General features: G+C 64.3%; 2 protein-coding genes across 4 annotated transcripts; one reads left to right on the top strand and one right to left on the bottom strand.

Annotated features, from left to right (window-relative positions):
* Positions 1–12,010: 12,010 nt before the first annotated feature.
* LOC144275055 (H-2 class II histocompatibility antigen, E-S beta chain-like) lies at positions 12,011–16,349 on the bottom strand. The gene is made up of 6 exons (XM_077834158.1): positions 16,184–16,349; positions 15,350–15,619; positions 14,259–14,540; positions 13,309–13,419; positions 12,980–13,003; positions 12,011–12,611 (listed from the first exon to the last, which is right to left on the bottom strand). Exons 1-6 carry the CDS (start codon positions 16,287–16,289, stop codon positions 12,598–12,600), a joined length of 807 nt encoding a protein of 268 aa, XP_077690284.1. The 5' UTR covers positions 16,290–16,349; the 3' UTR covers positions 12,011–12,597.
* On the top strand, positions 15,523–22,123 carry LOC144275057 (HLA class II histocompatibility antigen, DR alpha chain-like). 3 transcript variants are annotated; one of them, XM_077834163.1, is made up of 6 exons: positions 15,523–15,605; positions 18,014–18,171; positions 19,681–19,938; positions 20,409–20,690; positions 20,829–20,979; positions 21,410–22,123. In XM_077834163.1, exons 3-6 carry the CDS (start codon positions 19,752–19,754, stop codon positions 21,411–21,413), a joined length of 624 nt encoding a protein of 207 aa, XP_077690289.1. In that variant the 5' UTR covers positions 15,523–15,605; positions 18,014–18,171; positions 19,681–19,751; the 3' UTR covers positions 21,414–22,123. The 3 variants fall into 3 exon arrangements, with proteins under 3 accessions (XP_077690289.1, XP_077690287.1, XP_077690288.1); XM_077834161.1 differs by lacking the exons at positions 15,523–15,605; positions 18,014–18,171 and adding an exon at positions 18,324–18,429; XM_077834162.1 differs by lacking the exons at positions 15,523–15,605; positions 18,014–18,171; positions 21,410–22,123 and adding an exon at positions 18,324–18,429 and having other exon boundaries at positions 20,829–20,983.
* Positions 22,124–25,070: the final 2,947 nt, after the last annotated feature.

Raw genomic sequence — 25,070 nt, 5'->3', positions numbered from 1 at the left:
GTAGCTGCTGCCCGGGGAGGGCACCCAGCCACACCCACAGCCCCTCTCCCACCCAGCACCCACTAAGAGACCCCCCCATACACCCTTGGTGCCCCCCCAGCCAGCCATAACCCTGGGCCCACCCAGCACCCCCTGGAGAGACCCCCACCGGCTGTGCCCCTCCCCAGCCAGCCCCCACTGTGTCAATGGGAGGCTCCATGGGGGTGCAGGGGAGTGGCCCCGATCTCTGCGAGCCTCGCGTTGGGGCCCAGGGCTCCTGGTAACTGACCCTCTTTGCCTTTCAGATAAACACGGGAAGGAGCCGGGGCTCTTTCCCAGCTCTGTGGTTTTTCCAAAGGAAGGGTTCTGGGGAGGAGGTATCTGCGAGCAGGGGGCTCTTTGATCTCACGACCAAAGCTGAGCAAGAACCAATGGCTGGCAGCTGAAGTGAGGCAAATTCAGACTAGAAATAAGGGACGCACGTTTAACTGTGAGGGGCACTAACCATTGGAACGGCCGACCCAGGGATGTGATGGATTTGCCAGCAGTTGGAGTCTGTACATCAGGCTGGGACGTCTCTTTCTAACAGACCCGCTCTAGCTCGACTACCAGACATGGGCTGGATGCCAGGATCCCTGGGTGTGACTCTCTGGACTGTGTTTGCAGGTGCTCAGACCAGATGCTCAGAACGGTCCCTTCTGGCCGTGGCAGCTCTGGCTCCATGACTGGGGTGCAGGGAAGAGGCCCCAGGGATGTGGTACCGACCTTCAGGAGAGGCCAGCAGAGCACTCCTGGCGATTACTGCCCTGCAAAGCTCGCTCCTGTGCCGTGGCTGGGGTTACAGAACTAACAGCAACAGGGAGAGAGCCCTGGAAATACCAACGGGGGCGGGGGGCAGGACCCTGAGCTGCAAGGCAGCACTGCAGGGTGGAGACCAATGGGTAGAACTGCAGACTGAACAGTGGTGGGGCGGGCAGGGCACGGTGCCCGCAGGGGCTGGGGGGATTCAGAGACAGAGGTCGGCAGGGTCTGGGGCTCAGGGCGCTGCCTGAGGGGTGGGTCTCAGGGGCACACTGGACAGGGTGTAGCAGGGGCTGGGCTCAGGCAGGGATGTGTGAGGTTCTGGGGTTACCCAGCATGGGGTCTAGGGTTTGGTGTTAGGACTAGGGGCTGGCACACAGGATAGGGTGTGGAGGGGTCAGGGGTTACCCAGGTGAGGGGTGAGGTGCTGAGGGAGGAGCTGGGATCGGGGGATTCAGGAGCACACAGGACAGGGTCCGGAGGGGTCAGGGGTTAGCTGGGGCAGGGGCTGAGGCTGGGGGAGGGGTTGGAATGGGGGGCTCAGGGAGGACACAGGATATGGTCTGGAGGGGTCAGGGTTACCCGGCTTGGGGGTGTAGGACTGGGGGAGGGGTTGGAATGGGGGAGATCTGGGAGCACACAGGACAGGGTCTGGAGGGGTCATCAGGGTTTACCCGGGGTGGGGCTGAGGGAGGGGCTGGGATTCAGGAGGGTCCGGCAGGTCAGGGGTCACAGGGCTGCAGGGCACTGGTTGCCCTGTGCCAGGGCGCAGGGAGGCTGCCGTCCCTCCAGCTGACTGGGATCTTTCTCGAGCTCGGGGCGCGCCCTGTCCCCTGGGGTAGGGGATTTAGCAGGCACGGCTCATGCAGAGCCCGGACCCGGCTCTCGCTGCAGCAGTTTCACCCGGCAACCAGTGACCCAGCGGCCCCAGGGCCTGCGATTGGTGCTGCTGGATCCACACCCGGTGCACGGAAAGTCCCTAGCAAAGCCCTGGGTCCCGGGAGCACGTGCCAGGGAACCGAGCCTGGGAGAGTCCCTGGCCCCGGCCCAGTGTGGGGGATGGGGAGCAGCCCAGCCTAGAGACGCCCTGAGGGCAGCAAAGCCAGATAGGGCGGCTGGGCCAGCTCAGAAAATCCTGCATGGACCCCCCCTCCCCTCAGAGAGAGGGATCCCCTCATCTCACACCCCCCAACCCAGGGGCTCATGAACCTTCCCTTGGGAAAAGGATCCCCCGGCTCACAGACCTCGCAGCCCCAGGGCTCCCCCTGACAGCTCACAGACCCCTCACAAGCCACGATTCCACAGGCATGGAAAAAGTTGAACTCAGCAAGAAGCCATCCTGCTTGAAAGGAGATATGGGAACAACAATCAAATATTAAACAATCAATATAAAAAGGGGAAGTACATGGAAACAAAGATGTTACAAGTCAATCAATACAGGCTATTGATAAGGGAAGCTAAAGGATTCAATGGCCAACAGAGTTAAGGACAATAAAAAGACATTTTAAAACAAATTAGGAACTAAAATAACCCTCAGTCAGGTATAGGTCCATCACTAGATGCAGATGGTAAAACATTAAAGATGCAGAGAAGGCAGAAATGTCCCACAGCTATTCCTGTCTGTGTTTGGAGTGAGGCAGGAGGCTGGGTCCGTCCCTGAGGAAGCTGTGGATGGACCAGAACATTCACCGTCTCTAACAAAGGAGGAGGTGTTTGCTAAAATCGGACACTTTCACATCAACAGTCCCAGATAATTTACACCCAAGATCAGAGGAACCAGCTGAGGAGCACTCTGAGAGTAAATACAGCCCAAGGCGAGGCAGCCCATCTGGGCACCAAGAACGCAGGTTGTACCTGCAGGGGGGGGACTGCCTTGGAAAGCCGTGACTCAGAGACGGGCTCAGGGTCAGGGCAGATAACTGCCTCACCATGAGTTTTCAGGGCAGGGCTGTGGAAGGTGGGTTGAGGAGATCCTTGGATGTATAAGCAGGGGAATATCGAGTAGAAGCAGGGACGTGACCCTGCCTCTGTACGGTGCATTGGTGAGACCGCCAGAGATTGCTGTGTCCAGCTCTGGGGTCCACACTTGAAGAGGGATGTAGAAATGCTGGAGCGAGTTCAAAGGAGGGCCAGAAAAACGCTCCAGGTCCATGGGCCGGGTAACAACCGCTAGGAGGTGAGGCTAAAGGCTGAGGGGCCTGGTCACTGGGGCTAGGTCCTGACCCACAGACAGATCTGAGAGTGGGGCGGCTTCTCAGTCCTGCTGACAAAGGCAGAACAAGAGCCAATGGCTAGAAGCTGAAGACGGACAAAACTCGGTTTGAAATAAGGTGCAAATATTTCCTAGCAGAGGGTGGTGACTGACACTGGAACAGCTCCCAGGGAAGGTGGGTGGTGATTCTGCATAAAGGATTTGCTTTCGTCCAGCCCGTGTAATGGGGAGGGGTCGGGCTGGGTGGGTCCCTTCTGGCCTTGGAGTCTGTGAATCTGGGGTTCCCGTTTGTCTCCTCCCTTCACAGGTCACGGGAGCATAGGGTTGCCTGCGTTGCTCTTGGCATGCTGTAACACTCAGACAATGGCTCTCATCCAACCTCAGGCTTCAGGGCTTCAGCCAGTCACCTGCGGGGTCAGGAAGGGATTTGCTCCCCAAGACTCAGTTGACCAGATGTCTCTGGGGCTTTTCCTCTGAAGCGTCAGGACTTGGCCCAGCTGGAGACGGGGCACTGCACGGGGGTGGGAGTGGGGAATACTCTGAGCGGCTCCAGAGACTCTGTCTGGCTCACATGTTGGGGGTCCCCAGATTGGGGGCAGGGAAGGAATCCCCCCAGGGCAGACTGGAGGGGCCCTTGGGGAGTTTCCCATTCTGCTGTAGCGCGGGGTGTGGGTCGCCGGCTGGGATCGGGTCCCAGCCATTGCAGGGGTGTTGGTCCTTGGGGCCCCTCGGTCCCACCTGGGCTTTGGCTGGGGCCACATCAGCACAGTCCCCCAAGGGCTGAAATGCCTTGGTCCGACCAGGCACCGGGGACTGGCCGTGGGTCTCTGGCCTGGGCTGGGCTGCAGTGGGACAGGCCAGACAATCTGATGGTCCCTGCTGGCCTGGCTCTCTATGGAGCCGTGCTGGGGGCCCGCTCCTGGCGGGTGTCGCTCCCGGCCCGGGCCCCACTGCGAGGGAGTCCGGCCCCGATTCACCTGGCTGGGCGCTGGCCCAAAGGCTGGCCCGGGCGCAGCGTGTCCGGGGGCTGGAGGCCGGGGCTCATTGGGGTGAGGAGAGCCCTTACCTTCGCCCTCCCCCCAGCGCTCGCCCCCAGCCCTGCCCCCTACTTCAACCTCCACATTCCAGTCCCCCCCCACCCCCCGGGCTAACACCCCCTCCCTGGTTAGCCCCCCCATGGCTCTTGGTGCATCTCCACGGGGGCAGGGGTCCGTGTCCATGGCAGGGCTGGTGCGAGCGTGGTCCCATCCCCCCCCGGGCCCAGTGTCCGTCCCCCCACAATTCCCAGCCCTAGGGGCTTTCCCCAGAAGCTTCCACTTCACCTTGAACTCAAGTAACCCCCCTTTCCCAGCCAATCAGCACGCGGCTCTGGGCAGCGTCATCGGTCTCCGGCAGATTCCGGCCGGGCCAGGCCGCGCTGGGGCAGGCTGAGCGGTGCGGCGGGGGGGGACGGAGGGCCCGGCTGGTGTTAGGGGGCAGCGGATCCCCCAGCCCCCCCCCCCCGCCTGCCGCAGGCTCAGTCCGGCTCCTCCCCAGCAGGGAGCTGAGTTCAGTCGCCCCCTGAGCCCCAGCTCTGGGGGTCTGGTGGGTTACAGTGGGGGGAGGGGCTGGGAGCCAGGACTCCTGGGTTCTCTCCCCAGCTCTGGGGGTCTGGTGGGTTACAGTGGGGGGAGGGGCTTGGAGCCAGGACTCCTGGGTTCTCTCCCCAGCACTGGGGGTCTGGTGGGTTACAGTGGGGGGAGGGGCTGAGAGCCAGGACTCCTGGGTTCAGTTCCCCCCTTTGGCACTACTGTGCTGTGTGCACTGGGGTAAATCCCTCCCTGTCTGGGGCTCCGTTCCCAGCTCTGACGTGGGGCTGGCGACCTCCCGGTGTCTTGTCGTCTTCGGCTGTAACCTCCCGAGGGCAGAGCCCGTGTCTCTGGGCAGCGCCCGGCACAACACGGCCCTGATCCCAGCTGGGGTCTGTGCAGCCCCCGGGGAGGGGACTGGCTGGCTCATGGGGGCAGGGAATGGGGCACAGGCCCTTTTCCACCCAGGAGGCGCCGGCTCCGATCCAGCCCCAGGTTTGGCTCTTCAGGTGCCTGCTCCAGTCACTCCAAACCCACCCCTGAGCCAGGTGCAGCCTGTTGGTACCATCCCGATTTCCAGCCCCAGCGGTTGATTGGTGCCCTCCAGGGCTTTCCCTGCACAGCCGGCTCCGGGCAGCAGGAGGTGCCGGACGCAGACGCTGAGCCCACGCACTGAGCTCTGGTCCTGGGGCGTCTGGGGTCGGGTCAGGCAGGTGTCTGGTGTAAACAGGCCCTTCGAGGGGCAGGAATCCCCGAGCGGCTCAGCCTGGTCAGGGGCCCCTCTAACCTGGTCTCCCGACTCTGACAGAGGCCAGTCCCAGCTGCTCCGGGGGGCGGGGTAGGAACCCCACAGGGATGGGATAACCTGCCCTGGGAGAAGTTTAACCCCCCATAGCCGGAGTTCAGCTGCTGTCCTGCGGCAGGTGGTGTTTGCTCCCATCCCAATCCCTTATTAGCCATTACTGGACACCCTCACGGTCCATATACACCTCCAGTTCTTGTGTGAATCCTGCTGAGCTCTCGGCCCCAGTCAGATCTTGTGGCAGTGAGTTCCACAGGCCAGAGGTGCATCTTTCCTTTTGCCAGCTTTACGCTGGCCACGATTCAATTTCACGGACTGTCCCCTTGTTCTTCTATTAATTATTTCTAATACAGGGTGTCTGGAGGCCCCAGACTCCCTGTTGTACCAGGGGCTGCACATACACCCCCAGACCAAGACTTCAGCCCCGCCCCTGTGCCAGGCACCATCCAGATTCCCACAACAGAGATCAGGGCCCCATCGTGCCAGGCGCTGCACAGACCCCGACTGAGACTGGGGCTGGATCGGGGCCAGCTCTCCATGAGGGAAGCCCCCCGGCACCGTGAGGCCGACCCCGGGTCCAGCGTCTCAGTGCTGGGGTCCCAGCGCGGGGGCTGAGCGATGCTGCAGACGCCCGGGGTTTCGGTTCCTCTCCTGCAACCCCGCGCTGGGTGGAGTCCAGCCTTGGGGGAAGTGAAAGGGAGAAGCTGGCGGGTTCCAGGGCTCGGAGGGGAAGTGGCCCTGGCTGGGCGGTTCCCCCAGGCCAGGCAGCCCCGTGGCGGGGCCAGTGGGGAGGGAGAAGGGCCCCGCGTCACCCGTCCCCAGGGCAAGGAGAGCGCGGAGCCCAGGGCACAGGCTGCTGGCAGGGCCCGCTCGTCCCTTCTGGGGCAAACAGCCATTGCAACAGACAGGCCCCAGCATCAGAGCCAGCGGCCCCTAGAGGGGAACAGTCCCATAGCTTATTGCCCCCCCTCTCCCGCCCTCCGCCAGCCTGTTGGACTGGAGCTGGTGCCCTTAGAGAGGAGAAGCCCTTCCCCCCCCGCCCAAAACCAACCAGACACCCCAATTCCCCTCCAGCCTGGAGCCATTTGGTCACTCGGGCCTCATTCCTCTGCATTAGAAAGCACAGATGATGTGTGTGAGATTAGGCCAGGAGTCCTGGCCCCCAGCACCGCCCCCATGCTCTATCCATTAGACCCCACTCCTCTCCCAGGGCCAGGGAGAGAACCCAGGAGTCCTGGCCCACAGCTCCCCTCCCCCATGCTCTATCCATTAGACCCCACTCCCCTCCCAGGGCCAGGGAGAGAACCCAGGAGTCCTGGCCCCCAGCACCCCTCCCCCATGCTCTGTCCATTAGACCCCACTCACCTCCCAGAGCCGGGGAGAGAACCCAGGAGCAGTCCTGGCCCCCAGCACCCCTCCCCCATGCTCTAACCATTAGACCCCACTCCCCTCCCAGGGCCAGGGAGAGAACCCAGGAGTCCTGGCCCCCAGCCCCCCTGCTCATAGACTCTAAGGCCGGAAGGGACCATTGTGATCATCTAGTCCGACCCCCTGCACATCGCAGGCCACAGCCCCTTACCCACCCACTCCTGTAACAGACCCGAACCTCTGGCTGGGTTACTGACAGCCTCGAACCGTGGGTTCAAGACATCACATGACAGAGATTCCACCAGTGACACTAGTTTAAACCTGCCCATGCCCCACACTCCAGGCTGCAGGGGAAGGTGAAACCCCCCCTCCCCTCCCAGGGTGTTTGCCAATCTGACCCAGGGGAAATTCCTTCCCCACCCAACATCTGGTGATCAGTTAGACCCTGAGTATGTGGGCGAGACCCACCAGCCAGCCCCTCCCCAGACTCCCCAGCCGCCCTGGTCACTGAACCCCGGCCAGCGAGCACAGCTCGGTGCGAGCAGCCTGGTTATCAGCAGCCTGGTTATCAGTTTTCCGGGGAGCGGGGACGCCCCTCGCTGGCTGCCACCGGCTGGGCCAGGAGCCCAGGCCCCAGGAACAAGCCCACCCTTCAGGGTCACCGGGAGATAGGCCAGAGCCTGGCGGGGGAAATCGCTGCCAGGCCGGAGCGAGGGGGGATCTGACCGTCCATGGGCAGCCCCCACTGTGCAGGTACCTGAGGAGGTCGGGGCGATCAGACCCTGTGTGGGTCACAGAGAGCTCTGTGCTATCCCCATGTCTGATACCTGCCCCGTGCCTAGGATAGGTGAGATCCTGGCCAGGCTGGGAGGGGCCCAGTTCCTGATCACAGCTGACCTCACTAACGGGCATTGGCCTCAGATACCCGGCTCCAGTCGGCATTTACCCCCGCACTGGGGCTCTTGCAGTTCCTGGTCCTGTCGTTTGGGCTGGAGGGGGCCCCAGCTCCCTTCCAGCGGCCGGTAGCTCCGGTGTGGGGTGGGCTGGGGAGTGTCCCCCGGCGTGGCTAGAGGGTGTTTGTAGGTTAGTCAGACCTGGGACAAGCCCGTGACTCGCATCAGGTGGGGGCTGCGAGGCATTCAGACCCCAGCCCTGCCTGGGAAGGGGGAGCAGGGCAAGGTGGGGCTGGCAGAAGTGAGGGATCTTGGCCATGGAGGGGGGAGGGGGCTGCATGAAACCAGAGCCTGCAAAAGTGGAGGCGGCTGAGACCTGGCCCATCCCCAGCCAAGGGAGCCGGTACCGGCCGCCAGCGGCTGGCAGGGGATTGCCGGAGATTGTCCCTCGCTGCGGTACCCGCCCGCCCCGTCACTGGCCTGTGTGAGCCGGGGCAGCCAGACAAGGGCGTCCGGTCTAACGGGGTCCACGGGCCGGCTGGGAGCAGGGGGCAGCCCTGAGCACTGACCCAGCTCTGGGGGGCCGCAACTGTGACAAACCGGTTGTGGGTTTCACAGCCGCCTCTCTCGGGCTGCACTGCTTCTGTGAAGCCATGAACAGGGGAGACGCCCCCCCGCCCACACACACACACACACCCGGGGCCGGATCTGAGCAAGACATTGCTTCCCTGAGAGAACTAGGGGACAATAGACAATGAACATCTGGTCCAGGGCCTGGCCCTCTGCAAACTACAGCCCGTCTGTCCTGGAGACGTCGCCCTGTCTGTACCGACCGCTTGCCGGCCCGCGGGCTAAGGCCAGGGGACTGCCATGGAGCCTGGTGCCCCTAGCGAACGGAGTGGGGGTGAGCCATGCTACAGGGATTGCAGCTCTCCCAGCTGGTGCCTGGCCAGGCCATGTGTCACGGCGTGAGGGGGAGTCAGAGCCCCGCACCCCCACTTCCTGCAATTCACCGTGACTCTCAGCCAGCCAGGAGAACAGACGGTTTATTAGAGGACAGCAACACAGTCGAAACCAGAGCTTGTAGGTACAGACAACAGGACCCCTCAGTCAAGTCCTTCTGGGGGGTAGGGAGCTTAGACCCCAGCCTTGGGGTTCCCTCCATTTCCCCATCCAGCCCAAAACTGAAAAACCCGCTCCAGCTGTCTCACCCAGCCTCCCCCCAGCTCCTCCTCCAGCGTTTGTCCAGTTTCCCGGGCAGACGGTGTCACCTGGCCCCAGCCCCCCTCCTGGCTCAGGTGACAGGCTCAGGTATCGTCCCTCCAGTAAAGTCACGCCCTGCTCGCCCATCCCCAGTGCAGACAGTGCCAGTAAAACTAGACGACACTCCCTGGTCATCCACCCCGCTCCCTACTGCGTCACCCCATGAGCCATGGATTCCCCAAGCCTGCCAGTCGGGCAGCCTGGGTCCCTGACTTCTTCATGAGGAAGGTGATATCACAGCCCCGGGCGGTGTCTGTGCGGCCCACGCTGGGTTATGCCCATGAGGGGTTTGTGGATCACTGCGAGCCAGGGATTGATCTGCTCCACGGCAGGGGGGTGTGATGAAGTGGGGGGTTTTCTTGGTTTTTCCTTGGTTTTGTCAATGGTTTGCATGCAGAGGGGGTGGGACTCAGTTTCCCTGGGTGTTATGGGTTTAACGAGGTGATGGGAGAGGGAGTTTGTGGGGACACAGGACCAGCGACAGAACTTGGGACCCCAGCCAATGGCCTGGAGAATGGAGACCCCAGCGACTGGTGACCTGGGGACCCGGAGGCCCAGCTCGGGAGTTGCAGCCGGTTCTGGCCAGTGGGACGACAATGGGCTGTGGGGAGAGGACCCCGGTGACCTGACCAGCCGGCTCCAGCCAGAGGGGGCCCAGGTGACCCTGTTTACCTGGAGAGAAGACAATGGACGGGAGGGCGGGGCGGCTTGGGGCCAGTGATAGCAGATGCCCAGCTGGGAAGCAGGGGGGCTCTGGGCTGGAGGAGGGAGCAGGCAGAGCCCCCCAGATGCAGGGGAGACTGGGATGCGCTGGGCTGAGGGAGGCCAGGTCTGAGGCCCGGAGAGTTTCCTGTGCTGGGTTCAGCCGCTCAATAACCCCTCCTGTTTTACGCTGGCGGACAGTCGCTCCCGTCTAGAGAACAGGGGGGGCATCATCCCCTTTGGGGGGTGGAGGCCCAGGGGGTCCAGAGCGAGGGGACTCCCTGAGGGGCCCACGGCAGAGACAGGGATGCTGAGGCTCAGAGCGGTGCGGCTCCAGGAGGTGGAGGGGCTGGACCCCCGCGAGAGAGTGGACCCCCGGGAGAAGGGCTGTCTCACTGAAGGAGGTTCCTCCCATGGACCACATGAGGCCAAGAGTGGGCACGACCTGGGAGTCCGTGACGGGGGGTCGCCCCTGGTCCCCAGGCACTAACAGCAGCGTGGGGTGATCACTGCAGTGCCTGGGACTGTGGCCAGCTCAGAGACGTATCCCCCTGCCCGGGGTGGGTCGCCCAGACTGGCAGGGCTGGGTCAGAGGAGAGGTGAGGGCCACAAAACGAACCAGGGCTAGAGAGACGGCATTTAACAGGCTTGGGGCCTTGCTTTGGATCCAGCGACAGACGGGGCTTTGGTCCTGGGGCCCTAATTCCGGCTGGCGAGCGGGGAAGAGCCTGGGCCCATCCGACGCCCCGTGTGGGAGACGGGCAATTCCTGCTGCTCAGGGAGCGGTTACATCTGGTTACTGGTTTTTATTTGTGTCGCTGTGATGAGAGTCGCTGTCTCGGCTGAGTGCGAGCCAGCTGGGAACCGGTGTCCCAAGTACACTGGTTCGGGGCTACGGCCCAGCTGTGGATCAGGCTCTGGGAGGCCCCGTCAGGCCAGGGGGCCAGACCTCTGGGGTCTCACTCTGCTGCCAGGGTGAGCCCCACGGCTTCACCGCCTCCTTAGGCTGGACATCTGGGCCTGCAGCCCCCTGCTCCCCCCGTGAGCTCGTCAGCCAGCCCCACTGAGGCAGACCCTGGGGGAGACCTGGCCACTCTGCGGGGATCAGTGCCCCGGCCCAGCGTTTGCAGGGACACGCAGACGGTGCTGTCAGAGCAGGCGGGTTTATTAGCCAGGCAGCCCCAGCACAGGGAGGCCTGTGGGGCACCCAGAGGACCAAGCGTTACAGCCCGGCCCACGGTCAGCCCAGCGCCCAGCCTGGCTGCAGGGAACCCCTGGGTTCAAGCTCCGTCTGTCTCTCCTCCTTCGGCAGATGCCAGATGGGAGCCCCGACTCCACCCAGCTCCTCTCCCCCCATCACCCCTCCCAGCCCTTTGCTCTCCAGCTGGGGGGTCGTTGCTCAGCCCCCCTGCGGAGAGGCAGGGAGTCCGTCTCTCCCTGGGGTGCTGGGTGCGTCAATGTCCTGGCCACTGGATCTGCCATTCTCAGCTGCTCCACTGATCTGGGGCCTACGGCCCAGGCAGCTGGGTGATACCCACACCTGTGGCTCCTAGCCTGCCCTGAGAGCAGACAGTCCTTCACCACACTGGGTAACAGTGCAGCACATGGGGGAAACTGAGGCACACACAGGACTCATAAAAACATCACAGAAAATTCCCTTGTCGTCACACCTGGTAACTGCCAGCAAACACTGGAGCTCAGAGCCGACCCCCCTGAGCCAGGTCTGGGATTCTCTGCCAGGGACAGGGCTCTGGGGTGGCTGGGGAGTGAATCTCTGGGCCCCAGGTGGTGAGGGGCTGTGACTCCCTGGGGGTGGGGGGGTTGGAATGCTGGGGAATAATTGCCCCCACCCCATGTGCTGCCCCTGAGCTGCTCCCCAGCCCTGCTGCCCCACTGCTGAGCCCCCGGGGCTCGGGGTGTCAGGCTGGTCCCTGCAGCCCGGGCTTGGGACAGGAGCATCTCTCCAGCTGCCTCTCCCCTGGGAAAGGGATTTGGGGGCCCCCTCCCCGCTCTCCCCATCCCTGCGCAAGGAGCCCATCCAGCCTGGGAACAAACCCGCAGCCTCCCCCAGGAATCACCCCCCTCTCAGAGCCGCCCCGTGGACACAGGACTTGGTTGAGCCCCACCCCACACTCCCATGAAAGGGAGAGGTGCAGGAGCGCTCGTCCCACCAGCTTGAACATGGGCAGGAAGGGCATGAAAACCCCCGTGCAGGAGAAATCCCTCGCTGGGCGCGGCGTGGATGGGAAGGGGCAGGAATGACCAGGCACCCGATCCCCTGGCTGTGCCCCAGTCAGCCCCACAGCAGACACAGCGCTTGCTTCTGACAGGAGTTCCTGCGACCTTTGGGCCCCGAGGGCTGTAACTCCCTGGTGTGTGTGTGGGACCTGCTGTAACCTTGTAAAGAAATCCCAGTGCTTGGTCTCCGTTAACAAGTCTTTACTGAGGTTATTGCAGGATTGGCTACAAGCGTTGTCTGTGGAGTGGGACCGAAGGCGCTACTGACCTGGGGAAAGCGACTGGTCCTTTGGGACAGGGAGAGACCCGAATATCGCTGTGATTTGTGGGGGAAGGGACGATCGATCGATCACAAAGGCAGGCTGGCCGGGGTGCCCAGACAGATGGGAGAGCCCAAGGGGACTGTCTGTGGCTCCGCGGTGACGCTGTTACAGGGCCTGCGGAGTTCACACCCGATACGTTGGTGAAATCTCAGGACAGAACTCAGCCAATTTGGGGTTGGTGCCCCGGGTACTAACTGTGCCCTGAGATTGGTACCCACACTCGTGAGCCACTCGACAGCGTGACAGGGTCGCCCCAGGGCCCTGCGGGGACTGAGGGGCAGGGACAGGTCCCCAGGTCGGGGCAGCGTGGGCTGGAGCCGGGCAGAGCGTGGGGAGCAGACGGGGAAGGGAAGGGACCGGCCCCAGATTCTGCATTCTCCGGGCTGGGCGAGGGGCTGGGAGAGACGGACGGAAACTCCTGCCGGCCGGGGGGTCCGACGCCCAGGATCTAACTCAGGAGCCCTGCAGGGAGAGGGGAGAGAAATCAGCCCCTGGCTGTGGGGCTAGCGGGAGGGACGGGGGATTTTCTCTGCCAGGCCCCAGGGCGCCCCCAGGGACTCTGCCCGGCAGCCGCAGGGCTGGGCGATGCTCTGCAGGACTCAGGACCCTCTGCCCCTGGGAGCAGCTCGGGGATCGGCCTGAACGGGGACCGAGGGAGCTGCAGACTCCTCCTCCGTGGTGCCAACGCCCCATTGCCCAGCTGCCCCGGGGCTGAGCCGGGCGGGTGTCATGGGCCGAGGGGCAGAAGCAGCCGCCCCACGGGTGTCCCAGGCAGCCTGTGGTCAGTGTGGGGGGAGGCAGGTTTAACGGGGGAGGGGGATTGAAATTACCTGCAGGTTGGGGAACGGGGCGCCCTGAAAAACAAAGAGAAACATGGTCAGAGCCGTGGGCAGGGGGAGCCAGATCCTGGGGGTCAAAGCTCCAGCCCCTACCCCACGGCATGGAACATCCCTCACTAGGACCCCAGCCCCCGTCTAATCCCCAGACCTGGGGTTACCCTCCCTCCCCCATTATTACTGTAAATCCCTGCCCCATGGTATGGAACACTCCTCACTAGGAACCCAGCCCCCTCCAGCCCCCAGATTCCCCTGAGCCCCTCGCCAGCCCCACATCCCCCCCAGAGACACCCTGTGCCCCGTCCCTGCCCAGAGCCATTCACCTTTCTTATTCTTCAGGTAGATGAGGAGTCCCGGCGCCAGGAAGATCAGCCCCAGCACGAAGCCCCCGACGCCCGTCAGCATCTTGCTCCTGGCGGAGTCAGACTGTGCCTCTGAAACAGGGACATGGAACGGGCCGGGTCAGGGGCCTCTGGGCCGGGCTCCCATCTGCGCCAGTGACCAGCACCAGCCGGAGCAAAGCCAGGGGCCAGTGCCTGCAGGATCAGCTGTGGGACAATCTGCCCCCCATCAGGGCTCCTCCTGGTCTGTGATTATCAGAGATCGGCTCAGGCCCTGCAGCAGAGTCGGATATCCCTGCCCATTGTCATCATGAACTAGTCTAGTCAGGGCCAACCCTAGGGGGGTTCGGGGCCCGGGCTGAAGTTACAGATTCGTCTCTTTTGGGACCAACTGTGCCAGCTAATCGCACCGGCCCGCAGGGCACGGAGCGGTTCCCCTAATTCGTCCTACCCAACGGACAGCTCTGAGTCTAGCCCTGGATAGTCTGTGGGACACAGATATAGCCCGTCTCTGTGTGAACCTTGCTCGAGCTCAGTTATATCCTGTGGCAGTGAGTTCCACAGGCTAATTACACAGTGTGTGGAAATGTCTTTCCTTTTATCAGGTGTGAATTTGCCCCTTTTCCATTCCACTGAGCGTCCCCTTGTCCTTGTGCTGTGACACAGGGAGAACAGACGCTCCTCATCTCCCTTCTCCAGACCAGTCATTAATATGGAGACTTTTCTCCTCCCCCACTGCATCACTGCCCCACTCAGGTTGTGTCTACACAGCATTTTGGAGCCCGTGGAAGTGAGCTCCCAGCCCAGGTTGATAGATTTGGGTTAGCAGGGCTCGTGTGAGCGCTCTGCCCCAGGCCCATCCCCTGGGGGCTCCACAGAGCGAGGGCTGCCCCTGCAGGCTCAGGGGTTGCCCCACACCCAGAGGCTCTTACCCCAGTGCACGCTGAGGGGATCCCGCAGGCTGATGTGCTCCACCTGGCAGGTGTAGACGTCCCCACGCCGGGGGCTCATCTCCAGCATCACCAGGATCTGGAAGGTCCAGTCTCCGTTCTGGAGCAGCTCCGTGGACACCACCCCGGCCGTCTGCTCCTGCCCGTTCTTGAACCACTTGATCTCGATCCCCCCGGGGTAAAACCCCGTCACCGAGCAAACCAGCAGGTGGGGGTGGGGCTGGGACCCCGATTTTGTGGGAAAAACTGTCACCTCGGGCTGAACTGGGGGGAGAGAGGAGAGGGGGTTGGGAAAGGGGCTGGAGATGGCAGGGTGCTCAGGAGGAAGAGGTGCTCCCCTGCCCCTGGGAAAGGCTCAGCCCCCCAACTATCGCCCCTGGCTGGTTCTCTCCTGCCCCCCGTTGCCCTGGGCAGGCTCCGGCAGGAAGGGCCCGAGGGGAGTCGCGTCCCGTCACCTCCATGGGGACAGAGCTGGGGACGGTCTGACCCTTGGGGCCCCGGGAGACGGGGTCTCAGCTAGGGACCAGGGGCTGCCCCCACCCCTTAGCCAGGGGTACCCTGAGGGGGGAGGGGTGGGGCTGGGGGGAGGGGAAAGTTCTGCCCCATTGCCACGCCCCCTCCCAGCCCAGGAAGGGGGGGATAGGAGCTGCAGCCGCCTGTCCCGAGGGGGATCGGTGGGGGGGCGCTGGGGGCTGGACCCCTTAGAGGGGCGGGGGGCGGGCCAGCCACAGCCCCCCAGAGACGGACCCGGGGTCTGGGGCTCTCGGCCCTGCCGACAGGGGGCGCCACAGCCAGATGCGGGGACACGGTCTGGGCCGCTCCTAGACCCGGCTTCCCTCCCGCAGCTGCCGCTGGGTGACCCCGCCCCCTGGCCTTGACCCCGCCCCCTGCTCTCTGTGCCCCGCCCCCTGGCTGTGACCCCGCCCCCTGCTCTCTCGGCCCCGCCCCCGGCCCGTGACCCCGTGCCCTGGCCCCGCCCCTCTCCCTGCCGCCCCCCAGCGCAGGAGCAGCTGAGCCCCCCCCGCCGCCGTGTCTCCCGCGCTCACCCCCCCAGCGCTCACCCCCCCACTCACCTCTCCGGTCGATGGTGAACGGCTCAGCCACCCCGTAGTTGTGCCGGCAGAACCGGTCCACCTCCCCACGCCGCTCCGCCAGGATCGCCGGGTCCTTGTTCCAATACTCGGCTGTGCCCCGGCCCAGCTCCGTGTCCGCCACGTACACCCCCAGCTCGCTGTCGAAGTGCAGGAACTGCTGCCGGCCGTAGGCGAACAGCTCCAGGAACCGGACCCGCTCGGTGCCGTTGGTGAAGTGACACTCCGAGTTCGTCTGGTACACGAACCGCCCTGGGGGGGGACGGGCTGGGCTCAGGGACCCTGCCCCACCCCTGCTGCCCCCGGGCTCGGAGCCCAGCGGGGGGGGAACAGCCCGAGCCCCCGGAGCCCCCCCGCCCTGAACCCCGCCCACGCCCAGGGGAGCCCGGCGGCGGGCAGGGCCGTGTGGGGGGAGGGGAGTGACAGTAACACTGACCGGGGGGGGCCTTAGGGCCGAGACTGTGACAGGGGCAGAGACACTGAGCGGGGGGGGCACCGGCACAGGCAGGACGGGGCTCCCCGGGGCGCTGGGGTCTGACACCCCCCCACCCCCAGATACGCCCAGCGCCTGCCCAGGACGGGGCTCCCCGGGGCGCTGGGGTCTGACACCCCCCCACCCCCAGATACGCCCAGCGCCTGCCCAGGACGGGGCTCCCCGGGGCGCTGGGGTCTGACACCCCCCCACCCCCAGATACGCCCAGCGCCTGCCCAGGACGGGGCTCCCCGGGGCGCTGGGGTCTGACACCCCCCCACCCCCAGATACGCCCAGCGCCTGCCCAGGACGGGGCTCCCCGGGGCGCTGGGGTCTTTACTCACCTTCAGGCTCCGTGCAATGAGCCAGGTGGGTTCTCAGCACCGTCAGTGTCACCAGCAGAGCCCCAGCCCAGCGGCTCCCGGCCCCCAGGATCCAACCCGCCCCCATCGCGGCTCAGGAGGGAGAGATCTGGAAAGTTGTCAGGACCCCCCAGCCTGAGACCTTCTCTGTCCAGCTCCGAGCACCAGCCCCAGGATGCTGCCCACGGCCCTGGAGATTGGGCACCCCCAGCCCAGGGGCCAGGCAGCATCGAGTCTGGGCAGCATCATCCGTCGCCAGGCAGAGCCGGCCCCAGCAGGGCTTGGTTCCATACTTCTCCCTCGTAGGGGGCAGAGCAGGGTCTGGGGTCGGGCTGCAGGACTCGCCCGGCGCCTGCCATGGCCCCGGGGCAGCTGGAGAGCGGGGCCAGGCCAGGGACCAGCCCCCGCCAGAGCAGGGCCCCCAGCAACAACCCTGGGACCCTCCGTCCCCTTCCCCTGGTGCCTCGACCCTCTGCTGCTGGCTGGGGCAGGCCGGGTCTGTGGGGGGGCGGGGGGGGTGTGTGTCTCTGGTTGTGGATAAATTTAGGCCCAGTGGAAGGTTCGGGGCTGGCCCCACAGGCAGAAGTTCTGAGCTTCCCCCACCTCCATGGGCCTGAGCTCTGCCCCCCAGGCACCCCACCAGAGCAGGGGGCTCAGTCTCCATGGGTCAGGCACAGCTCGGCCTCCCAGCTGCTCCCACCATCGGTCTCCCTAAGCGGCTTCTCTGGCCCCCCTGTCTCTGACCCCCTCCCCCTCTCTGCTGCGCGCATACACCCCCCCCCCCCCCGTGGGGCAGGGCCATTGTCCCCAATGCCCAGCTGGGGAGGGAGGCCCAGAGAAGTCAGTGACTGGCCCAGGGTCACACACAGTCTGTGTCAGAGCCGGGAATGACCCCAGGGCTCCTGGGTCCCAGGCCAGCCCCCCAACTGCTGGGCCAGCCCTTCTCTGGCCCCTCCAGTGCCCAGCCCCTCCTGCAGGGGGCAGTGTGAACACCCAGCACATTAACCGGGGGGGGGTGTGAGTTGGTGCCATGTGTGGGGGGGTGGGTTTGGGCAGGGGACAGGGACCAACGTGCCACACAGGGCCCAGGACAGACCCCGGGGGGAGGGGGTTTGGTCACTAACAGCAGGTCGGAGCCGGTGCCAGCAGAGGGGAAAGGCCCCATGTCCCCGTCCTCACCTCCTCAGCCAGTCCGTCCCCGCCCTGGGGCCTCATGGGTGATGGTCCCGTGTCCCAGTCTTCAATGGATGATGCCCCAAACCCCGTGTGTGGCCTGGTCTACACTTGTCCCATCAGATCTCTGTGGCTCAGGGGTGTTACCCCCCTCAGTGGAGAGCTGGGCCGGCCAAGTCCCCCATCTGCACCCAGCCGTGCTGCAGAGCAGGGTGCCTGGGGGGGGGCGTGAGCACCGTCTGGGGAGACCCCACCCAGTGGCGCCGTGTCCACACTGGGGACAACCCCCCTCCCCCCCCCGGTGGCGGTGCATCCACATCAGGGACAACCCCCCCGCCCCTCCCCCAGCGGCGCCATGTCCACATCAGGGACAACCCCCCCGCCCCTCCCCCAGCGGCGCTGTGTCCACATCAGGGACAACCCCCCACTGGAGGCGCCGTGTCCACACCAGGAGCAGGCATCTGGCCAGGAATGTGCAGTGTTGTCAGCCCCAAATGCTTTAAAATCCTGCGACGATGTACAAATACCAGCTGTGGGGTTTATTTGCCTTCTGCTCTTTGAGCCCCTCGGGTGCCCGGGGGTCACAGTTTGAAGCTCTCCCCGCAGCCCCAAGGGCTGGACACTCACTTTGTCTCTAAGATCGAGGCTGGAATCGTCCCAGACCCACGTGACTCCAGGAGCTGGGGCTTTAGGAAAACACAAGAATTATCCTGAGACTCGTGACACAATCCTGAGAGCCGGGAACACTGAATTTCTCCGTCTCCTCTCGGCGAGGCTCAGCCCTGCTGCTCTGCCCGGTAACAGCCTGGTTCGCGCAGGAATTTCTGCCATTGGGTGCGGGACCCTGGGGCGGGCTCCCCTGGCCAATGCCGGGTGCTGCCCCCCAGCCCTGCCCCCCTCAGGGTGTGACACGTGCCCTCCGGCCCCCTAGCACTGCCGGCCCCACGCCCAGCCCAGTGTCCGGGGAGAGGAGATGGGCGCAGGACGGGGCGTCCCCATGGCCCAGCTGGCCCTGCTCACCCTGCTGGCCCTGCCGGGCACCGGGGCGGTGAGAGGTATGGGCGGGGCGGGGGCTGTGACGCCTGGGCCTGGGGGGGTAGCTTGACCCCCATAGCGCCCGACTCCCACCCCCAGGGAGGGGACAATGTGGGGGGGTTGATGGGATACTATGGTGAGCCAGATTTGGGGGAGCTGCAGGGAGGAGGATCTCGTCCCATAGTAGGGAGGGGACGGGGTGGGCAGGGAGGGGTCAGGGGCTGATCTGGGCAGGGTGGGGGCTGCAGGGAGGAGGGTCTCGCTCCCATGTCAGGAGGGGGGGGGGAGGCTGGTGAAGGGGCACCAGAGGGATCGTGGGGAAGTCCCTGTGGTTTGGGTACAACACAGCCCTGCCCTAGGGGTGCAGCCCCTCCCCCACAGGGACTCAGGGGCTGATCCCCCCAGGGGGGCATCAGGCACAGGGGGGATAGAATAGTGCTCTCCAAAGAACCGCTCCAGGGCCAGACCCTGCCGAGCACTGAGTGCGTCTGTGCAGAGCAGGGAGCCCCTGGCCCTGCTCCCCGGCCTGGCCCCATTGTCCCCCAACCCCCAGGGCTCAGACCCACGGCAGGGGGGCGCTCTGTGGGGCAGACTCTCTCCTTGACTAGTGGTGGCGGGTCCCCTCCTTTGCAGTCGCTCTGTGAGATCCTGCCAGGCGAGCTGGGATCAGTGAACAACTCCCTAGGATGTAGGTGCCCAACTCCCTTGGGCCCTGGGCAATCCCAACCTCAGCCCCGAGCCAGACCCCTCCCCCTCCCGGCATGTGTCTGACCCCCCCAGCGCAGCTTTAATGTCTCTGGCTGGGGAGTTCCCGGGCTCCTAGTGACTGGCCCCGGGCTGTGAGTGTCGGGGGCCAGGGATTGAAATTGCCCCGAGAACCAGGTCATGGTGATGCCAGGATGCAGAATGAGCCCCCCACAGAGACGGGAGAATGAAATGTCCGGCACTAATGACGTCCAACTTCCCCCCTACACCACTGTGGGCTGGGGTCACGTCCCTCTTCACACGCGAAGTGGGACAGGCCCGGCCCCTGCTTGCATGGGATTGAAGTGAGCAGAAGGGGGAGCACAGTGGGGGGCGCTGGCCCCTCCAGGGAGCCCTGACCCCAATGCCCCAGCACGATACCAGGGGTCACTGGGCTCCCTGCACCCACTTTCCCCCCACACCGGGGCGTCCCAGTGCCAGTGTGGCCGCAGGGGAAGAGATCAGAGACCCAGTATCCCGGGGAGGGGCTGGCATGGGTGCTGATGGGGACGCCCGTCTCCCCGCAGCGGATCACGTGTTCTCCCAGGTGGAGTTCTACCAACGCACGGACCGATCCCAGCGGGAGTCCGGGGAGTTCATGTTCGAGTTCGACCAGGACGAGATCTTGCATGTGGACCTGGAGAGGAAGGAGGCCGTCTGGCGCCTGCCTGAATTCACCAGGTTCGCCAGCTACGAGGCGCAGGGCGGCCTGGCCAACATCGCCGTGGACAAGCAGAACCTGGAGATCCTGATCAAGAGCACCAACCACACACGGGCCGAGAACGGTGGGACCCTTCCTGCCTCATGCATACCCAGTGCAAGCCCCCCGTAAGCTCCCCTCTCAGCCCCTGCAGGGCTTCAGGGAGCCAGTCAGCCGGGCCAGGGCTGTGCAGGGCAGGGGGCCCGGGCAGTTCACACCCTCCAGGCTGGTGGCCCAGGGCATCTCTTTGCCAAGGGCTGTTCCTTGACCCTGCCCAGCCCCAGGCCCTGCCCCTGTGGGATTCTCTCGCCGGCCCCTGGTGCCGCATGAGCCGTCAGGGCAGGGAGCTGGGACGGCCCCAGTGATGCCCCCACAGTCCTGGGGAGAGACCCCTGAGCTGGAGCGTGAGTACCAGGGACTGGCTGGCTCAGGGGGGCAGGGAATGGGGCACGGGGCCTTTCCCCTCTAGGGGGTGCTGGCTCCGACCCAGCCCCAGGGCAGTGAGTGGCTGTCTCAGGGGCAGGCAATGGGACCCACTAATCCCTGTCTCCCCAGTGCCCCCTGAGGTGACCGTGTTCCCCAAAGGCCCCGTGGAGCTGGGGGAGCCCAACGTCCTGATCTGCTTCGTGGACAAGTTCTTCCCGCCCGTGCTCAGCGTGACGTGGCTGAAGAACGGGCAGGAGGTGACGGGGGGCGTCTACGAGACCGACTTCTACCCCCACCAGGACTATGCCTTCCGCAAGTTCTCCTACCTGCCCTTCCTCCCCAGCCAGGGCGACTTCTACAACTGCCAGGTGGAGCATGGGGGGCTGCCCGAGCCCTTCACGAAGCACTGGGGTAAGGCTGGGATGCCCGGGAACCCCGTGGGGCCCAGGGCTGGGAGCCAGGACGCCTGGGTTCTCTCCTGGCTCTGGGAGGGAGGGGTGGGAACAGCTCCCCTCACTCCGTGCCCTGTCCCTCTCCCCCTCTCTCCAGAAGCCCAGGTGCCCACCCCCGTCTCCGAGACCACCGAGACCCTGATGTGCGCCCTGGGCCTGGCCGTGGGCATCATCGGCATCATCGCGGGCACCATCCTCATCATCAAGGGCATGAAGATGAACGCCGCCCGCAACCCGCGGGGCCCCTTGTGAGTAGCCGCTGCCCGGGGAGGGCACCCGCTGCACCCGCAGCCCCTGGGCCCACACAGCACTCCCCGGGGAGACCCCTGTTAGGATATAGATTTTCAGGCCTGTCTGTAAAGGCCTATACTTTAAGAATTTAGGTGTATGTTTATCATTTTAGCTAACTTTGGGTCTTGTTGCTCTCTGTTCATGCGAGAAGGACCAGGGAAGTGGGAGTGAAGGAATAAGCTCTCTAACAAGCCCCCACCCTCTGTGTCCCCCACAGCCAGCCATAACCACTCCCCACCCAGCACCCACTGGGAAGACTCCCCACCACCACCTGCTGTGACCCCCCAGCCAGCCAGCACCCCCTGTGCCAATGGGAGACTCCCTGGGGGTGCTGGGGAACGCGTCAGGGCCCAGAGCTCCTGGTAACTGACCCTCTTTGCCTTTCAGATAAACGCGGGGAGGAGCCGGGCCCCTGAATCCCCCAGGTGCCTTCGTGAGACCCACTCGTACTGCCCCCCCGCTGTCCCCAGCGTCCCTGCTCCGTGCCCGTTGGTGCCAGCTGCTGTACCCCGACCCCGTAACCGGGACAAGCCAACCCGCTAGAGACTCACCGGGGAGCCGGCCCCTCGGACTTCCCTCACCCACCCCGCTGCCGGGCTTGGGAGGGGGCACCTATCCAGGGAGAGGGCTGCTGCCCCATGGGGCTGGGAATGGGGATCGCCCCTCGTCAGGGGGCAGCAGGGCCCACGGGGCTGATCCAAACCCCATTGCCATCGTGGGGAAGGTTTCTCTTGACTCCAGTGGGCGCTGGATTGGGCCCCGAGCCCGGCCCCTGTTGGCCAGAGGCTGCTGTCAGTCACCCCAGGTAAAGCCCCTCCAGCCATTACCCAGAAAGCTTTGGGCCAGATTCGGCCATTCCCGGTCAATGGGGTCCCTGTGGGATGGGATCAGGCCCATGGCTGGGGGTGGGGCAGCCCCAGCGCCCGGCTAAAGGCCCCATGGCACCCGTGTGCGGCTCCCCCGGGTCCAAGGGCCCAGCGCGGGGTCTGTGTGGGAAGGGCCCAGTCCCTGTATAGCCCCCGCCCCGTGTGTGTCCACAGCCCGGCCGCCCCCGATCTCGCTCTGCCGCTTTGCTAATAGCCATAAAGTGGATTTTGGGGACATTTTTGATCTTTATTTAAAATCTGGTCGGTCTGAGCCGAGCCCACGGCAGCCTGTGTTAGCCCAGCCCAGGTGCAGTCGGTCCAGGAGCCCCGGGTTATACCGGGAGTTAAGGGAGTTTGGTAGAAGGGCTAAGGAAGGAACCAGGACTCCTGGGTTCTGTCCCAGCTCTGGGAGGGGAGTGGGGTTCAGTGGGTTAGAGCAGGGGGTTGAGAGTCAGGACTCCTGGGTTCTATTCCTATTGCTGTCAGTTACACACAGCAAGCTGGGTCACGCGGGGAGCTGGGCCCATTCACACGTGTTTTCGCACAGCCGGGTGCCAGGCTGGACAGTGAGGAACCGAGGATGTGGGTCCCACATGATGGGGGTCAGGTGGGCTGTACTCTGGGACGTAGAAACTCTGAACTGGACTTGGCGGGGGTCAAGGCAGAACCCAACTGAGTGTAAGCTCCCAGTGCCATGCTGTGGCTTAGGGGGCAGGTGTGACCCGGGGCTGTAGGAACAGGGGAATATCGGGCAGGCACCGGGAGATGGTGTCACCTCTGGACATGGCCCTGGTGAGATCGGCACTGGCTGCTGTGTCCAGCCCTGGCGTCGGCCCTGCGGAAAGGAGGCTGAAACGTTAGCGGGGTTCAGAGGGGAGCTGCAAAGGTGCCTCAAGGTCTGGAGAAGCTGCCTGTGAGTGAGCGACGGAAGGAGCCTGTTCTGTGCAAGGCTCAGGGGTGACCTGATCCCGGTCTGTAAGGACCTACCCGGGGAGCCGATTTCTGGGAGCAGGGGGCTCGTCAGTCTCCCAGACAAAGCAGAACAAGAGCCAGCATCTGGGAGCTGACATGAGATGACCTCAGACTAGAAACCCGGGTCACATTTTTACCAGGGAGGGCCCCTAACCACTGCGACATCTGAGCCGGTGGGAGCACGTTGCTCTCCAAACACAGCCACGACCCTGAGACTGGATCTGCACAAGCAGACTGTGCGTGGGGGGAGCCCCATTGAGTCCTGCAGGGGCACAGGAGTCCACACACAGACAGCCACCAGCGGGGTCCAGGCTTTGGGTTAAAAAGGCTTTTTAAGAATGCAGCGTGAATGGCTGGAACATGCAAACACTGAGCTGGATGGAGATCAAAGCCCCCTCAGTACAGAGGATGGGAAACAGGAAGTAAAGGGCAAAGAATATAAGTTACAAGTAAACACGTAGGCAACTGATAAGGGAAACTAAAGGATCCAATGGCCAATAGTGTGAAGGACAATAAGAAGACAGTTTAGAAACACATCAGGAACAAACATAGCGCTAGGTTGGAACCGGGTCCAGGTCCAGGTCCAGGGCTGGATGCAGATGGTGAAACTGTAACTAGTGAAGCAGGAAAGGCAGAAATGTCCAATAGCTATTCCTGTCTGTGTTTGGAGTGAGGCAGGAGGTTGTGTCCGTCCTTGATGATGCTGTGGATGGACCAGAAAATTTCCCAGCTCTAACAAAGGAGGAGGTGAGGCAGCAGCTGCTAAAATCAGACACGCTGACATCACCAGTCCCAGATCATTTATAGCCAAGAGTCTCAAAAGAACCGGCTGAGGAGTGTAAATACAGCCAGTGCCAGGCAGGCCAGCTGGGCAGCACAGAGGCTGCCTTGGAAAGCCGCAACCCAGAGCAGGGCCCAGGGGTCACTGCAGATCCCAGCCCCAACATGATCTTTGCTGTGTCCTGTAGCCAGGTGGATCCGGGGAGATCAGAGAGACATGGTGGGGGAGGGGAGGTCAGAGCTTTGATTGGAAAAACTTCTGCTGGGGGCAGAGACGAGCTCGTGAGCTGCCCAGAGTCCTTCACACCCCCCCTTTCCCCTCCGCCCTGCGTCCCCACCTCCCGGTTCCCAGCAGCCGGGGCTTCCCCCAGAAGCTTCCACTTCACCTTGAAGTTAAGTAACCCCCATCTCCCGGCCAATCAGCACGCGGCTCCGGGCAGCGTCATCGGTCTCCGGCAGATTCTGGCCATGCTGGGCTGCGATGGGGCAGGTTGAGGAGCAGCCAGGCGGGCTGGGCTGGGTGACAGGCGGGAGCGGGGCTGGGGATCGGGCACTGGCTCCTCCAGCCGCAGCCTCACACCCACCCCACTCACCCCCCCGCAGGCTCAGGCCAGCCCTGACACCTCCCCTCCCCTGGCCTGGGTCGCTCTGAGCCCCCCGACCCAGCCCCGCTCAGTGCCCAGCTTGCCCCAGGACAGCCAGTGAGGCCCCCTCCACAGGGACTGGGAGCCAGGACTCCTGGGTTCTGTGTGGGGTCTGGTGGGTTAGAGGAGGGAGGGGCTGGGAGCCAGGACTCCTGGGTACCGTGTGGAGTCTGGTGGGTTAGAGGAGGGAGGGGCTGGGAGCCAGGACTCCTGGGTTCTATGTGGGGGTCTGGTGGGTTACTGGGTGGGAGGGGCTGGAAGCCAGGACTCCTGGGTTCTGTGTGGGGGTCTGGTGGGTTATAGGGTGGGAGGGGCTGGGAGCCAGGACTCCTGGGTTCTATGTGGGGGTCTGGTGGGCTACAGGGTGGGAGGGGCTGGGAGCCAGGACTCCTGGGTTCTGTGTGGGGTCTGGTGGGTTAGAGGAGGGAGGGGCTGGGAGCCAGGACTCCTGGGTACCGTGTGGAGTCTGGTGGGTTAGAGGAGGGAGGGGCTGGGAGCCAGGACTCCTGGGTTCTATGTGGGGGTCTGGTGGGTTACTGGGTGGGAGGGGCTGGGAGCCAGGACTCCTGGGTTCTGTGTGGGGGTCTGGTGGGTTATAGGGTGGGAGGGGCTGGGAGCCAGGACTCCTGGGTTCTATGTGGGGGTCTGGTGGGTTACAGGGTGGGAGGGGCTGGGAGCCAGGACTCCTGGGTTCCGTATGGGGTTCTGGTGGGTTACAGGGTGGGAGGGGCTGGGAGCCAGGACTCCTGGGTACCGTGTGGGGGTCTGGTGGGTTACAGGGCGGGA

The sequence above is a fragment of the Eretmochelys imbricata genome, chromosome 14 (assembly GCF_965152235.1).
Source record: "Eretmochelys imbricata isolate rEreImb1 chromosome 14, rEreImb1.hap1, whole genome shotgun sequence".
Classification (NCBI taxonomy): Eukaryota; Metazoa; Chordata; order Testudines; family Cheloniidae; genus Eretmochelys; species Eretmochelys imbricata.
This window is presented reverse-complemented; position numbering and strand designations above follow the sequence as displayed.